The sequence below is a fragment of the Leptonychotes weddellii genome, chromosome 8, assembly GCF_054177405.1.
Source record: "Leptonychotes weddellii isolate Sample4059 chromosome 8, ASM5417740v2, whole genome shotgun sequence".
NCBI lineage: Eukaryota > Metazoa > Chordata > Mammalia > Carnivora > Phocidae > Leptonychotes > Leptonychotes weddellii.
The window spans coordinates 12,397,162-12,414,607 of NC_138376.1; the positions used below are offsets into that span (position 1 = coordinate 12,397,162).

General features: G+C 41.8%; 1 protein-coding gene and 1 long non-coding RNA gene across 3 annotated transcripts in view; one reads left to right on the forward strand and one right to left on the reverse strand.

The window, feature by feature from the left end:
* The window catches only part of LOC145722939 (uncharacterized), a 43,511-nt gene that overhangs the window by 1,740 nt on the left and 24,325 nt on the right, over positions 1 to 17,446 (forward strand). The window contains exon 1 of one of the 2 annotated variants that reach the window (XR_014147508.1): positions 9,949 to 10,087. The exons of the other annotated variant lie outside the window; for it this stretch is intronic. This is a non-coding gene — a long non-coding RNA (uncharacterized LOC145722939). Of the gene's footprint in view, positions 1 to 9,948; positions 10,088 to 17,446 lie in introns of those variants that run through there. 2 annotated transcript variants of the gene reach the window in all.
* Positions 10,682 to 17,113, reverse strand: EDN1 (endothelin 1). Its single transcript, XM_031027242.2, has 5 exons — positions 16,681 to 17,113; positions 14,952 to 15,120; positions 13,404 to 13,562; positions 13,136 to 13,249; positions 10,682 to 11,574 (listed from the first exon to the last, which is right to left on the reverse strand). Exons 1-5 carry the CDS (start codon positions 16,742 to 16,744, stop codon positions 11,472 to 11,474), a joined length of 609 nt encoding a protein of 202 aa, XP_030883102.2. The 5' UTR covers positions 16,745 to 17,113; the 3' UTR covers positions 10,682 to 11,471.

Sequence of the window (17,446 nt, forward strand, 5' to 3'; positions counted from 1 at the left end):
AATTTGGGTAAGTTTTGACAAGAAATACTAGCTTAATAATTTTTGTTTCTTGAAAACAGCTGTTTTCTCTGATTTATCGGTGTTAAATATAATGTAAGCATAGATTTTTATTCTACTTGTGTATGTTCTTTCTCAACTTTACAGATTTACTGATTGAATAAGCTAACATGACTTCTAGTAAATGTTTAAGACTGAAAAATGTTAATCTGTGTTTTACCCATTTCAATCATTCTTCTGAAAAAATTTATTGCAGCAATAATTATGTTTTGCAGTATGTCAGCTTGAAAAGAATTTTCAAGATCTTTAAGAAACTTAAAACTTTGAATCTTACTATATTGAGTAAATGAATGGATATTCATTTCATGGCTAGATCATTATAATTTTGCCTTTTCTTTTTGTGTAGTCTAGAGGCGCCATATATGTATGTGTGTGTGTGTGTGTATATATATATATTTTTTTTTAAGGTCTCTGGAAAATCACCATGATTTATTCTTTCCTCTGTGCAAAAAAAAAGAAGTACTAGAAATAATTAGGCATATTTGAAGTGTTCCATTGATGAGTTAGCACACCAGAGGAGATACTAAACTTTCCCTAGGTAAGATGTGTATGGATACAGTGTCATAAATATTTCAGAAATTGTGTGTTATATGAGATGTTCCTGGAGAATTGTCAGTACCCTTTTTATCCCTGATGTGTTTCTGTTTATCAGAGTCCTAGTACTGCTTTGTCTAATATTAGGCAACAATAGTATAGTGCTATCAGTCCATAATTTCAGGTATTTTAAAACAAATATTAACTTGATCACAATTTTACTTCTTTAATTTGAATCTGATATCTTTGGGAGAGTGATTTTCATTTTGGGATTCAAATCACTTACCTATGGAGTTTCATTAACATATAGATGTGTAGAACATACTCCAGATTTACAAAATCTCTTTCTTTGATATTCTTGACATATTCTTCAATTTTCTCACTATACATCTGGTATACTATACTCATGGAATATCATGTCAGGATTATTACAGTTGTATCTGAAGATGCTTTTTCTCTGTAAAGATAATGTTCATCTATTTTGATAAATCAGATGTAATATCCATTCTTCTTTGACATAGCAGCAGCAATTATGTTTATAATTACTTTGTCTCAAACTTTTTGGATTGACTTTATTGTCTTGTTTTGCAAGCCACATAAACAACCATGTTTTTTGGGTCAGTTGCACTATTCTTGTAATGTACAATCCTCAAATATTTCGCTACTAAAAATTACCAGTAAAAAGTTTACCACTGCCATTTAAAATCTTACATCATCTACAGATAGTGTTTTGTTTTACTCCGATGCTTCCCTGAAGCTCTTGCAGTCAGCTACAGGCCAGAGTACTTCCTCTCCAACACAGAAGTACTTTGGGGTATAGAGTTCTGGTGGCATCACTTAAACAAATGGGCTGAGATCATACCAGTGGCCTGAGTCAGGATTTCTAGAACTCTGAGAAACAGATGGGCTCATGACACTGCTGCTCCAGACAGAGAAGAACAAGATTTAATTACATAAGACTGAATAAGCTGATGAAGAATGACTATGCTTTTGTCTGGAATGTGGTTGTTCTAATATCCTATTTTCTGAGGAATAAGGAAGCCCTGACTTTTTCCTCTTCTACTCTGTATAACTGGTAATTTAGTAGATACTCTTTTTGTTAACTGAAAGATTTGCAAATGATATCTTACTCTTCTTGCCTGATTAATCCAGAATTCAGAAACTCTTGTTGAGTATCTTTATTTTCGTGGCAATAGTTGTGCATAGGTTCAATAAGAATCTGTCCTTGTTATCATGACATAATTGAAAATAGGGGTTATGCAACCAAGGCTTTGCCTAGAATGTCATATTTGAGAATGTTCTTATTTAATCAGATATGACCAGACACTTTGAAGAAATTAAGTTTAGCTTTATGGAGCCAGTGTTTACAAAGCTCTCATGGGCAAACAGGCCTGATACCCGGCTTATAAATTCCCAACCTTACAGATGAGTAAGAAAGGTCACTTCCAGGAAGGTCCATGAGTCTCAGAATATTGGGTGACTTCAAGAAGAGAGGAATTAGCCCAAATGTATAGCTACTACAGCTGAAATCTGGTAGCAAGTTCTCAGCTTGACATCGTAACATCAAGAGACTTTTTAAAATGGTCAACCTGAAATTCCTTATGAAAATTTCTAGAAAGCAAACTTAAAATGGTCTATATGGTAAATTGCCATTCCTGCTATACCTATCTAGATAACTATGCCAAATTTAACTAAACTAGCCTGATTTTGTGATCAAGAATAACCTTTCTTTGAGATTATCTTTGACCAAAGGTGGGGAGACTGTAGAGAGAAATTTTGTATCTTAATGAAAACTATATGTCATGTAGCGGACCCTTCCCGGTTACCAGATTCTTACCCCATTCATTGTCTTTGAGCTATTTTAGAAAGAAATCTTTTTAAATTGTGGATAACTGTTGCATATGCAAAGTCTATCTTGTCTGGTGGTTCTTTTGATTGACTCGCTCCCCAACTGAGGAAAAATCCATTGGGGTATCTATCTGTAAACTGAACCAGCTCCTGTTACCTTTCCAAATTGTCAATCTTTATCAGATTTTCAGTCTTCCAGTTTCCTTCAATATCTGACTATAATCCTTCAAACTAATGTTTCCAATTTTTTTCCTGCTGCCTGACTCAGTGTTACTGAGAGCTAGAACCTAACTATCCAGGTCCCCGTGAGGACTCTTAAGTTGCTTGGCAGCTGACCGTTTTCTCTAAGATCCAAAGAAGCACTGTGAGCTAAAGCCCAATGGCTTGACCTGGGCCTCAGAGAACTCAGCACCACAGCAGGCCAGTCATAGGTCTGATTATCCGCTGAAAGGGCACCATCTGGACCATTAAGTAAGACTGGTAGAATGCTAGGATCATGTATGGCCTGGGGACAACATGATCAGAAGCATCAACATCCTAGCTCAAGAGCTCCTAGAAACTCAACAAGCAGTGGTGCCTAACCATAAAGTGTTCCTCCACTGGCCTCTTGGAACTCACTGGGCTGCTTACCCCCAGAGTTCAGCTCCTGGCTCTCCACTTTAATACAGCCTTTTATGTTGACATATCTCTTTTTCATTGTAAGGAAGCATCTTTATTTTAAGGGCCCTGATCTCCAGGATGCTATAACCACTGCTCTTTACCATTACTTCTTTATAGCTGCTTCATTCGCTTAGGCAGGAGCCAAGCAAAAATCCTTGTAAACCACTTCTGAGACCTTGTTTTGCCCCATTCTGGAGGGTTATGATTGCTGCGGAGTTGTTTGGTGATGAATGGTATCCATCTCGAACAAAAGAGGGAGGACTGACAATGTCAAACTTTATCTGAGCCCTGTGTTCCTCAAAAGCCAGAGTTAAGATGTCTCCTTCTCCTTTGGTGTTCTAAGAAATGGCTAACCACAAAGGCCCACCCTGCTCTTGCATATTGCTCTCTGCTCTTTCCCAGTGACTCAGAGGAAACCATCTCTAGCCTTCCTGGTGACTCTCATAAGACTAATGGACAACTTCTCTATTTGCTTGCTTCTATAAAACCCCAGGCCCCTTTCCTTTTCTTGAAACATTCTTCATTAATGAACATTTTCCTAAGTGTAATGGCCTGAATAAAATCATTTCCTTAGTTGTCCTGTGCATTTTGTCTTTCACCAAACTGACGGACCCCACCCATGGCCATTGATCAGAGCACAATGAACCAGTTAATAGGGGGAACAAGCCAGTGAACAGTGTCCATAGCAGGGTGCTTGGTAATGGCCCCTTAGCAAGTTCTGCAGGCCTGAAGAAGACATTTAAGTTGACAGTTGGTTCAGCAGTTCCTACTCACATATCAAATGGGAATTCCTGACATGGTGCAAGAACATTTGTGACCATGTGGCAAACAGTAGGAGATTGGCAAAGTATCTGAGATACAAAATATTTTTATATTTGGTAAGTACAGAGATTTCTAGTGGAGTTATTTCATCTTATTAGATACAAATTTAGTAAAATTTTCTAAAGTTAGTTGAAAACTATTAGAATTGCATTCTTTTCATTTTTAAAGTCATGTCCCCAAATTTTAATCCACTTGAATGTCACATGAAAATAAGAGATTTCTGTCACATTTGCTGTTGTCATGTAGCTTTAAGATTTTCAATATTATTAATTACCCTTTCTGGGTTTTAGCAGAATGATTTCTCAGGAAAATCAACACCACTTAGAAAAATAAAATTCTGACTTTAATTATTGCAGTGGTGCTGCTTTAAGATTTTCTGTATCATCGAATTAATTATCCTTTCTGGACTTTAGTAGGATAAATCACCTCTTGGTGGAAAAGATACATATTTACCTTTACTGTGAGTCAGTCACGTGAGCAAGTTAGGCTACGTTCTTCTTATCATATCATTTGTAGACAAAGCATTTTATTGAGACTCTTAAATACCTTTGGCAGAATTCCGAATCTGGTGAGTGGTATCTTATTTAGTGAGGGGCTCAAGGTCCATTCCTCACAGTGTCTTCCCATGAAACGTTCCCTGAAACCACCACTCTCCCTCTCCCTGTCCCCAGGCAGAATTGACCATTGCCACTTTCATACTATCATAGGACTTGTTCCTCCCCTGGTGTCACCTTTATTACTGTATTTTTCTTAGTCACGAAGCACAGTGCATCTCATTATCTGGGTCATACTAGGCTCTGCCTCTTAATTAGCTGCCTGACCTGGGGCAAGTTACTACTTAATGTCTCCCTGAGTTTCCTCATCTATAAAATAGGGCAAATAAAAGTACATACCTCATAGGGTTATAGTCATGAGGAAATAATTTGATGAGCGCAAACCTCTCCAAAGAGTATCTGGCATATAGTAAGCACTAAATAAATGTTAACTATTATTACATGTGTTTGTCTCCTTTGTTATTATGAGTCCCACGAGGCCTGGGAACATTTACTATTCATTCCCTCTAAGCTCCAGACCCACATATCCAATTGACTGTTTCACATTTCATTTGGTTGAACAAAACAACCAAATGTTGTTTTGTTCATATCAAATTCATTATGTTCATACTGAATATTTACAGATGAGATGACAATAATACTATGGATTGGCTTCAAAGTAATCCACAGAGGGAAGGCAGAGTGTGGGTAGAGGTGAAACAACCCCAATCATATCTTGATAACTATATGATAGTTATATGGGGTTTATTATGTTTTTCTTTCAAATGTTGGGTATGTTTAAAGATATCCATAATAAGAAATTTAAAACTCATGATGTACCAAAATTTTAATACTTTCCATTCTTCCTTCTCAATCTGGTCCTTCTCTCAATGCTCCCTGTCTCAGTAGATAACACTTTTTATTCTATAAGCACAGAATGGCAATGAAAGATCTTTTTGAGATGGGGAAAGAACATGAATTATTTTTGAAGTTCTTTCTAGCTCTGGATTCAATGAAATTATGATTAAAGTATTTGGGGAAGATTATTATGATGACAGTGAAATGTAGGATGAATTGGAGTGGAGAGAAATAAAAAGATCCATCTCTTTGCAATAAATAATTACCACTAGAGTGGAGCCTGAATAAAGGAATATTTTAACTACATAAATTCCCCAAAGAGGCCCCTATAAGTGGGTCTTCAGAACCTTCTTTAGTGTAGCTTCATTCTGGCCAGGGAAGCATCTTCACCTCCCCCTTACTGAAGGCTGTAACCCATCTGTACGTTTGTTAATTCATTGACATATTATGCCCAAAGCTCCATGCTCAAGGCTGGAGGGACTAGAGAAGGTGTAAATCCTCTGCCCTAACCTGATCTACACATAATAAGATAAAGACATTTAGTCTGGCCAAAAAGGGCCAAGGTCTAGGTCATCTCTAAGAGACCAAGGGGATTTTGAAATTCTGAAACTCTTACCTGCTTCCAGGCTTATCCTGGTCTAGGCTGATCATATGTCCCAGTTTGCCCACCACAGTCTGTGGTCCTCTGGTAATTTCTAAGAGGCACTATCAAAAGTACCTTAGTTTTAATAATAAATTATATAGACACCCTTTCCTGGTCTGGAGTTAATCTAAAAGGGCAAGACACAAACTTATGAACAGCCCTTCTTCGTGACAATCCTAGAGCAGACCTAGAACCTTACCAAATCCTGGTGTAAGACAAACCTCAGATTTGGTGACCATAAAATTGCCCTGCTAAAAACGTTCAAGAGACAAAGAATATTTTAGAGTATTTCCATTTCTACCAAAGGAGATTGAGGCCCATGTGAAGGGAACATGGAGAGTGAGAAAAACAACACGGTGGGACGACAGTGCAGCAGGACGACAGAGATGTGTGGACAGAAAGATACAGCACTGACTTCAGTGGGCATGGAGACAATGGGATCCCACTCAGTGAAGCTGTAGAGAGGGTAATTTACCAAGTGGAAAAGAGTTTTGATACTTCCAAGTCTGCCATGCACAGAGGTGTGTACCAGTGAGACCATTTTTGTTTTTAAAATATTGCAATATTTCCATCCCGTTGATAAATAGCTATAGCGAGAAGCCTAAAAATTCCACCCTGGCTTCCCACCCCTTCCCCAGACTACTGGACCTCCCCACAATCCAACACCTGGAGGTGTCACATCTGGCCTAGCTGGGGGCCACCAGAGACCTGCTCCCACTGTTCTGTCCCTGTCTGTTCCAGTTGGTCAGTGCCCATGCCATGCCAAAGGTAGCTTAATATTGCAAATTTCACCCTAGATAATTCCACAGCAGTTTAGGGTGGAGGCCCGGGATGACTCAGAATATGAAAGTGAAGAAATAAGATGCAGGAACACAACAAAACCCTCTGAACCAGCAAGTCTGCATGTCAGATCCCCAACGTGATGCCTCTCAGAGCTATGAGCTGCCTGTCATGCTTGGGACCCATCATTTCCATCAGTCAGTGTCCCCAAGGTCTAGGCCCTTCTGTTTTCATTGTCCAATGGCACCAGCCCTAGCTCTTTCTCTGATTATTCTGGCGGAATGATATGGCCTCTGCCATCACATTTATCACAATTTCTTTCATGCGTTGGACCTACAGCCAGTAGTTGTCAATGAAGCATTCCATGGTACCAGGCTTGGAAACAGGCATCATAAATTGTCATGATTTCTCTACCAGCCATGCATTGGCGCAGGTTGTTGTAGTAAACAAATATTATGCAATGAAAATGCTCTGGACTAGGGTGCAGGGGCACACATAGAACATTAATATTCCTAAGAGAGTAACAAAAAGTTAATTCCACTCAGAGCTCACTGGAGAGATGGAAATAATCCACATTTGTCCAAGAGTCGGGAACAGTGCTATGCCCTGGGCTCTGGGGCAGTTTTAGGAGAAAGAGTCAAGGGTCTTGAGATCTAGTATTGCTATTTGCCTGATGGAGGAGTCTGGACAAGTCACTCACTCATTCACTATATCTGTGTCCTCAGCTCTCAAACAGGTATAAAAATATGGCCCCAACATCCTGAAAAGATTGTTGGGGTGAGGGATCAATGACAAAAGGGAGAACGCTACGGGAAGTCCAGTTCTCTACAAACATGAGAGGTCGCTGTTAGATCATAAGATTCTGAGAACAGCAATGTTCACTTGCAGTAGATACATCCTGAGCCCCAGACCCAGGATCCCAGGAATTGTGAGGGGTGCAAAAAGGAGCAAAAGCCAAGGTGGAAGGAATTCCATTGAGAATATGGGCTTGAAAACAGTATTTTACACGTGGAGAAATTGGGCTTGAAAATAAGCATTTTCAGGATGTTAGAAAAAGAAATAAAATAAAGCATCTTTAAGGATTACTATACTTGAGTATTACTATAGAGTAAGAGAACGAAGCAAAAAAATTCCTCTTCACTCATATTATCTAAGGATTATTTAGTAATTGAACACTAAAAAAATAATGGTAAATGCAAGTTCCCTGTTATATTCTATTTCATCCTATAGAAATTCACTTCACGAAGCCATGGAACTTGTATGTCTCCTTATATTTCTTTTCTCTTCCCTTACATACTGTAAGGATGGACCCACCAACCATCACCCATGAGGCTGGAAGGTAAAGCTTTTATGAAGACTGACTTTGCCTTTACCATCCAGAACCCTCTGTTAAGGTTTACTTGGGCATCAGTTTCCACTGACCTCCAGATGCCTCTGGGTAAAACATCTGTGCTCAAGGGTTCAGGGTCCAGAGAATCCATAGCTTGCTGTGTGATCTTAGGTAGGTCTTATCCCTCTCTGAATGCTGGCTCTTTTGCCTGGAAAGACAAAAGATTTCTCTTTCTCAGTGTCAGTAGGAGTCTTCCTGAAAGGGCTCTAGCCAAGTTGTGAGAACTCTACTTTGTATAATACCCTATTTCAGGAAGCACAGACAGGATTAAAGCCGATGGTTTCCATCACAAAAGAAGCCATTCCATGGGGAGAAAAATTCAGTACCCTTTAGTGGGCTCCTCTCCCTCCACCAAAGATCACTACTCCCCACCCAGGATCCTCCGGTCTTCGGAGTCCTGAGATCAAAGCTCCACCTGGCCTCTAATGCGAAGACAGAAATCTGTCCTAAGTGGACTTTCAGAAACCACACTTTTACTGGAAAGAAAAACAGCAGGAAATGTGGCAGACCATTCAACCACTTCACCCCTCAAGCCAACATGAGCCTTAAATAATATCGAATCTTTCCTCTACATACTTGAAAAATATTCATTTCCTCTAAACCTTCCAGCTTAATTTTACTACTGACCCTCCTGCCCTGGGAAAGCTCCTTCACGCTTCTTGCTTTTCTTGCCAGCTACTGAAGCAGGAAGCATGGAGGAAGAGGATTTGAAGCCCAAATAATAGAAAAAAAGAAAAAGAAAATCCTTGCTCACTGTGTTGTTCTTGTACTCGGTGGCTTCTTCCCATCCCAACTCCCTCTTAAAGTAACAGACCCACATCCTCCAAGCTCAGACCTTCACTCTCTCATGCCATCTCGACTCCTTCATGCTTCATGACATCACATGCTCTTTCTTGGAGCCACTAGAGAAATTCCCCACTCTCTCATTTAACTGATGGGAAAACTTTGGGGGGACTGATCGCTCAGGATTAAACAGTGGCCAAGTTCAAACCAAGCCCCTGGTCATTGTGGACAAAACGTCACAATTCCCTTAAGAATCACACACCGACAAACAGTTTGCTAGATCAAGCACTATCTGGTCCTCAGAGTCCTGAGATCAAAGCTCTGCCTGGCCTTAAGTGCAAAGAGAGAAATCTACTCTAAATGGACTTCCAGAAACCACGCTTTTAGATATTAGACTGTGCCTTAAAAAAAAAAAAAGAGAGAGAGAGAGAGAAAGAATGGAAGATAAAAAACAATGTCAATATCTATCTAGAAACTCTACCTGGGACACTGACTACACTCACCTGAAGGCTGGTATTCAATGTCCCTTAGTTGTGTAATTGTTGGACAACAGTGATCATCATGAGCTAATATTTGTTGAATTCTAGGCATTCTTTCCTATTAGGAAAGGAAGGGGAAGAGTCTTAAGAGCTCATCAAGCTCTTCTGGGCTTCTGTTGGTAACAACCATTCGAAACACCAGTCTCCCGGATGGTTTGGCAAGACCAGCAAGGCAAAGTGGAGAGGAGGATGCAGCACAATGCCTGTGCCCCAGACCCAGCATTCGGTATCTCCACCACCACTGGCCTGTGTGCAGTCCTGGGCTCCCACAGAGCAGCAAAAGCACTTAGTGTTCCTTAATAAACAAAAGTCTAAATCTGAGCCAAAAAGAAAAAAAAAAAAACAACCATAAATAAATTTAAAAAGCTAGGGAAGGGGGGCTTACTTGCTCCGAACCGGCTGTTTCCTCCAAGCATTTTTCTGGTGTGGAACTGTGTATAATTAGGTACGTTTTGGGGAGTCATCTTGCCACTGCTTCCTTCAGCCCGCTGATTAGGAGAAAGCACCTCTCACCACCCCATCCACTTTAACTGTGGGATCCTGTCTCATAGCCTAAGCGAAGTTAATGGATGAAGCAAGCCCCTGGAGAGTTTTTGAGGAGAAGAGGAAGCAGAAGGCTGCTATCCAGGGAACGATGGAGGTATTAAAGCTGGGTTTTTGTTTTGTTTTTTTACCTTAATATAATCTAAGGGCAACTTTTAAGATCCGGATCAAGTTCTTTTGTGGTTAGCCAAGACTATTTTCCTTCTTATTGCCACCCAAAAAAACAACTTTAATCATTTCCCTTCATGATTCTTAGCACTTTGGCCCACTTCTTGGGAATTTCAGAAATGATTCAAAATCAGTACAGTAGGGGGAAAAATATTTATTTTCTAAAGTCGTTACCTTGACAGGCAAAACAAAGCATTTTCTCAATTTCATTCAGAAATACATTTTTAAAAAAATACATAGACCAATATGGCCTGCCCAAACGTATATTTAACATGGTAAATATAAGGAATAAATTGTTTTGAATATAAATATCTATAAAAAAATAAGTACATCAAAATTTAATCCAACCTCTTCCATTGGCCAGTTACATAAAGGAAAATAATTTTACTGCTTTAAAGCATAACCAAATGTTTACTTTGCAACATCTTTCAGAAACAACCCTAGACCATTTTGTTTCTAAGGATCAAGGTAAGGGAACCTTCTGATTCAAGGGTCTTTTTTCTTATGAATCAGAGTTAGTAGATTACTATGAAAATGTTACATCTACTACTGACATGGTAGACCAGACATCTATGAGGCCAAGATTGACTATGGGGGTTCCGGGGGAGGGGATGGCAGGAGGGGGCCGAGCTGGGGGGCAGGGGAGGGGGATGATAATTAACGGTGGGAAAGTACTTCTACCAGAGTGCAATAGAGGTGAGGTAGACTCAGATTCATCAAACCCATCCCGATTTACAGTAGTAACAGTTTCTTTTAGTTTTGCATTTTGTGAATTTAAAAAGCAAAAAAAAGTCTTTTTCTTTTTTTTTTTTTTTTTACTTGAGTGTCCTTCGAGTGTGTTTTCAATTTGTGCATTCCTTAGAAAATCTTTGCATGGACTTTGGAGTTTCTCCCTGAAATGTGCCAGGCGCCTGAGTGAGACACAAACACTCCCTTCGGACCCTCTTCAGAAATTCCACCATGTATGGAATCTCCTGTCCTCCTTCTGGAGGATGACACCCTAATTCACAAGTCACTGTGTGTCTCTCTGCTTTCTGAGTGGTCCATTGTCACCCCAAACGAGGAGAGACGAAAGCGGTTATCACTGATGGAAGCAAATGAAGATCGGTTGGGGGACTCCTTAACCTTCACTGTAATGTTTAGAGCGAGGGCACTGGTCCATTGCCAGTCTGGAACAAGAAATGGTCAAAGCAGGGAGGATGCTTTTGCTCTGATCCCAGCCGTGGGGAGAGAGTGCAGAATCAGCCACAGGGTTCCCTCCGCGGAGGGGAAGTCTTGCGGGCGGGCCGGCCACGGGCCCCGGGGACCTGCCATCAGTGTGTTCGGTTGTGGGTCACTTGCTTCTCTCTGTAGAGCTCCGCTTTCAGCTTTGCGACACGAAAAGCTGTTTTGATGCGGTTGCTGATGGTGTCCAACCTATTAAAACAAGACAAGAGAAAACAAACGTCATTAAAAAAAAAAAATTTCTAGGCAAAAGAGGCAGGCATCTAAAATTAGAATCCGGCACAAACAAATCTAAGTCTGGTTCCTGAACTTTCCCCACTGACCGCAACAGTATGCTACTCTTGGTTAAACTCAAGTGAAAATGCAGCCCCTCCCCACCATTATGCTGGGCATGGGGGGAAGGGGAGAGGAGCTATGGTCATAACTAAAGGGAATTGGGCATTCAATGCAATTTTAAAGTACAATTTTAAGGTAAACTAGAGATATTCTCTTTTCTTCTGTTGCCCCATCGCAGCTACCACCACGGGATTCTATACAGAAACTACCTCCGTGTAGGTCTCAAATAGCCATGGATGTCTTCTTAATCACAAAAGCAATTAAGGGTGACTTGGTGGGAAAGGAACAAAAAGAGATGAGGAGTACAGGTAGGCCCAAAGTAAATGGTGTATGGCAATTAAAAAATATAAATCTATGTTTTTTGCAGGTTTAATGTTTTATTTTGGCAGGAAAAAGAAACTGAACTGTAATAGTGATTTAATCGTTGATACAATAAAAACGAATAGAAAAATAATAATAATTTCCAAGTCAGTTAAGGAATTGTAGCTTATGGAACCTGATGATCTGGAGGGAGCATCGGGGGCCTGACATTATAAATATGGAAACAACAATGGCCAACGAGACGTCCCAGATAGCTGAGGATGTCCCACCCATCAGCAGTAAACAATGCAAATGTCACTGCGGCTCAACACACTTTGATCACAGAACTCCTTGCCACTGGATTTCTAGGAAAACTTTCCATGGACCAGGAGAGGGAAATGTAGAACACATGACAGCTCCGAGTGCAGATTTCCTCTTGTGAATTCCAAGAGGTTTTGGATTTGGAAGGGTCATCCCTCTAGAGCTGCCCATCACAACCCCAGAGTGTGGACTAATGTGCGTCCCTTCTCGGCCCGACTAGAAGAGATGAGAGCTTTTCAGAATGACATGGGCTCTCCAGCAAATGCACTTCCCTATTTTTAAAAAATAAATAAATAAACCCCCCAAACGGCATGTTCTAATGCTCACCTACCTAATGACTTTATTTTTCCCTTTGGCCATTAGAGTAACTGCTACTTTTTGAAGAACTTGATCATACATGACACTTTGATTTAAAAATAAAATGAAGTAATATAAAATAAACATCAAAACTCCTTTCCCGGAAAGGATTGTTAATTTCTCAAGGAAAGTGGCAAATGCATTGACTTGGAAAAGCAAGGACTAGATATGACCAAATGACAAAGTTGTCTGTAGATTTATCTTGGGAAAATCTAACTTTAGACTGAGTGGCACATGCTTAAGATCATCCAAGTGTATAGTAGGCAAAGGTCTGCATTCAAAAATATTTGAGAGGGATTCCTTTGCTCTTTCTAATCTATTGACTATGAAGATCTTTGTTCTTTTCTTCTAAGCCTTTCTTCCATCAAGGTGAGAGTACCTGGGGGAGCAACCCATTAGCACTGGTGACTGGGGCTAGCTGTCCTTGGGAGTCTCTTACCTTCTTATTTTTCTTCCTGCCACCAGCTGCTGATGAATACACTTTTCTCCAAACTCAGAACAGTCTTTTCCTTTCTTATGGTCATTCCAGCCCTTCTCCATACTGTCTTGGTCCCTGTTAAAATACAGATAGGACAAAACTTTTCAGCAATGATATCTTCAGCTCTCACAAAATCTCTGTTAATTTCTCTTAAACAAAAAGGCAACATCATGGCAGGAAGATCAGGAGGCCATAAAACTGACTGAAAGCAAAAGGGTTTCTACCTCACCTGAGTTCTTTTCCCGCTTGGCAAAAAGTCCAGCACTTCTTGTCTTTTTGGCTAGCACATTGGCATCTCTTCCTGTGGTCTGTTGCCTTTGTGGCAAATAAATCCTTTAAGGATCGCTTGGACCTAGAAGGGCTTCCAAGTCCATACGGAACAATGTGCCTATTATCAAAAAAGATGAACAAGAGATATTAGCGTAATTAATAGTCTTTGAAATGATGCATTCTACGTGCCCATCAATGGCCCTTAGTGTGTATACCCTCGCCAGGAGAAAACCAGTTTTCTAACTCAATGAAATTCCATTTGGGTTCTTAAAAAATTTCAGTTTCTTCTCCACACAAGCAGCTTTGGTTTTTGTCCAAGATTATGACATCTCTGCTTTGGTGTCTGTTTCCTATTTTCTTCCTTTTCTGACTTTCCATCTACTTAACAGCTACTGCGGGGGAGGGACTTCGATGCAAAACCATGACTCACATGATTTTGAAAATCTATTTTCAATTTAAGTCATATGATAATGCCAAAAGTGCCTCCTGAGTGTTGGGGGGGGGTGTCGGGTAAGATCTACTACGGCACGCATGGTTCACCCCCAGCTTCGCACATCTCCTGCAGCTGGTGACTAATAGAAGGACTCTTCGCCAGAAGGCTCCCCGGTAAATTCCAAAGTGTCCCTTCTGAGCCTCACCTAAAAGGACTAAAATCCTCACCTTGGTAGCATCACCTTTTAAGTATTAGGCTCACTGTGGTTTTTGTTTGATTTGATTTTGTTTGGATTTTGGGCATCCCTCACCATAATTGGCCACCCAGTACGGGACACTGTGTGCCGTGTTTTTGTTTACAACTGTGTCTGATGGGTGAGCCAGTTTTCAGGGTGAAGGAGGGGGAGAACCTGCTTTCTTCCAGCTCTGGAAGCAGAAGAGAAATCTGTAGACCATGTTTCCATTGCTGTCTTGAAATGGGCTTTTCTAAGGGGAGAGTACAGAGGAGTCACACACCCTTGTTCCAGGTCTGGCTCTGCCCCTGGACTCATTCTTGACAAGTGATGTCCACAGTTTGGGTTTGTGCTTTTCTATAAGTAATATGAAGGGACTGATTATCACTCTTTACAATCCCTTCTGCCTAGCAGGAGTAGGATGGATTAGACTAACCCATGTCCGGCCTCGGCAGTTTATTCCCTAAACCCAAGCAGATTCCACCAAAAAAAATCCCCCCCCAGGAATATGTGACAGAGTCCTGCTTGCCATCAGCATTTTCCATCTCTCCTGTCCTGAGTCTTTGAGCCACGGGGACTCAGAAAACCCTCCCCTGTGTTTCAAAGAACCACCCTGCCTGGTATTTTCAGGAATGGGGTGGGGGGGCACTCTCCGCACCCCCCACCCCCGAGGCACCTTCATGTCATCAGAAGTGCTACCTTCAGAATCCAAACCAGGAGCCCCCCCACTAACCCCCCCACCCCCACCCCCGCTCCAAAGCAATGAGCATCCCCGGGCTCCAGTCTCTGGAGAAGCCAGAGGTAAGGAATAGCTAGAGTGACGACGCCCTCTAGAGACTCACTCGGGGGTGTTGACCCAGATGATGTCGAGGTGGCAGAAGTAGACGCACTCTTTATCCATCAGGGAAGAGCAGGAGCACCGTTTGGAGCGGCGGGCCCGCCAGGGTGCACTGGCAGCAGACTTCTCCCCTCCACTGTCCAAGCCTGTGCTGAGCTCCGCGCCCAAGACCGCTGGGGAGAGAAAGAGCAGGTCAGCAGGGCATGTCCCCTGGGATCTAGCGGAGCAGATAAAAGCCCATGAAGCCTGCAGCCCGCCTTCAACAAGAAACACAGAGCAAAAAGGGCTCTTTATCTTTTCCCTCCTTAACATGACTTCACCTTTACCCCCCACTGGCTTATCCACTTTCAAGGAGATTACACACGTGCAGCAGGAACAGCCACCTGAAAAGGGGACTGACTGACCAGCCCCCAGAGAAACGCATGGACATGCTGCCTGTTAGAAATCTGGGGTGGCTTCTGCATGGAATTTAATAGGACAGCCCAATTTCGTAGGACAGTGGCGTAAAGTGGGCTGATGACCAAAGCTCTAAAGCTACATAAATCACCTGCCTCTTCCTAGGTTCGGAGCCACTGCCCCCTGCAGTTTAGGGGAGTACCCACCATTTCACACCTGGTGGAGGGCAGGGAGTAGCCCAGGTGATACATAGTCCTTGAAATTAGCTGAGGTTCAAGAGCTTTGGGGGGATGATTAGAGAGAAAGAAGAGAAACCAGCTCTATAATACTCATCGCACATGGTAAACTCCAGAGAAAGTACTGACCTAGGGTGAGACTGAGCAGCAGCTCCGGGACCTAATTAAGGTTCTGTGGATTTTGAATTCAGGATCCCCGGAGGAGGATGGCGTGTGGGGGACTCGCCGCCTCCCCCTTCCCCGCTGCAGCATGGCCTCTTCTTACTGACAAGTTAGCCATGAGGCTTATCTGCCCAATTTTGTACATTTCAAATGATCAGACACATTCCAGGATTTTCATTCCCTTGACATCTTTTCTCTTTAGTCAGGGTCATGAAAAGCCACACACAAAAAAGGGCATTGACCCTAAGAGGGGGGAAATGGGCAGATATACATGTACTATCTAAATCCTCAGGCAGCCAAGATTTATCTTAGTTTCCCTCCCACAACAGGTGAATAAAACTGAAAATAGACCTCACACTGTTTTGGGTGCCAAAAACCTGCCAAAAGAAGCCTAAAGTCAATAATGACAAATTTTAAAGAAAACATCTGCTTCACCCTGAAACCGCCCGAGGGTTATTCAACAGACTGTTCTGCAGGTGATTTTACTGCTCATATACTGCTTGAATGACTTGAATAAAATTCCTTGGCTTCAAGCTGAAATGTTTAAATATTTTACACATTCACACACTATTAAAACAGTATTTAAATAAGATATATAAGTCCTTATATGTCCTATCACCTGTGCGAACACATATGTTGCAAATATACATTTGGCTAAATTATATCTTGTCTTTACTTTTCTTGAGTTATATTTTTAAAAGCCAAGGAAATACACTATATACTTATAACAATAAGTTATTTTAATGCTATAGGAGCAATTGTTTTCAATAGAGGAATTATTTTTCCCCACTGGAAAACTTAAGTAGCTTTGAGCAATAATTCCCAGACACTTGCTATCTAAGCTGCAGTCATAAAAGAAGGGGAAAACAGAAGCAAGAAAAACATTAAGGTGGACAAGAAGACATTAACGTTCAGAGGTTTCCAAGTCGCCGCGCCTACCTGCTTCTGGAGCTCCTTGGAAAGCCACAAACAGCAGAGAGAAAATCATGGGGAAATAATCCATTCTGAAAAAAAAAAAAAAGTGTGTGGCGGGGGGGATCAAAGTCCTCCCCTGCCAACTGAACCCAAAAGAAGACGAAGAAAAATAATAGCTTCGGGTCTCTCAAGGCGCTTCTGGTTATTCAGATCTCGAAGTGAGCCTTCAGCCTAAGTGCTCTTTAACGGAGAGAAAAAAGACGTTTTCTGCCAGCAGGGCCGGCAGTGGGAGAGGTCTGCGGCCGCACGCGGCGGTGGCGTGCGGGGGACAGCTGGGAGCGGTCTGCGGACGCACGCGGGGACAGCGGCGCCGACCGGACCGAGGACCCTCTGCGCGCTCGCCCCAGCGCCGCTGTAGAAGCGCGTCTGACTTGGACAGCTCTCCGCCGCCTTTTTATATTGAACCCCTATAGAGTGGGGGTAAACAGCTCCAACTTTATTCCAGCCCCAGACAATGTTATTGTGTTATTAGTCACCAACAGGCAACGTGCAGCCGGAGATAAGGCCAGGCTCTAAAGGAAATCACTGCTAACTTCAGAGGCAGACGCCCGCCGTCTGACAATTCAGGGGCAGGGCTAAGAACAAGAAAATACCCATTAGAGACCTTTGGTAAACCTGCCCGTGCAGCGCTTGAGTCTGCTTCCCCTTTTGCAAGCTGCCAGCCCCAGAGTTCAAGAATCAGAAGAGGGACTCCAGAAAAGTCATACCATTGGTATGAAAAGTATGAGCT

What these genes read in the sequence shown, in the direction of transcription:
- EDN1 (XM_031027242.2), bottom strand. Translation starts at nt 16,744, where the DNA reads ATGGATTATTTCCCCATGATTTTCTCTCTGCTGTTTGTGGCTTTCCAA. An exon ending in CCAAGGAGCTCCAGAAGCAG is followed by an intron (nt 15,121 to 16,680) that starts GTAGGCGCGGCG and finishes TTCTCTCCCCAG; the next exon opens with CGGTCTTGGGCGCGGAGCTC. An exon ending in ATCTGGGTCAACACCCCCGA is followed by an intron (nt 13,563 to 14,951) that starts GTGAGTCTCTAG and finishes TTTTGATAATAG; the next exon opens with GCACATTGTTCCGTATGGAC.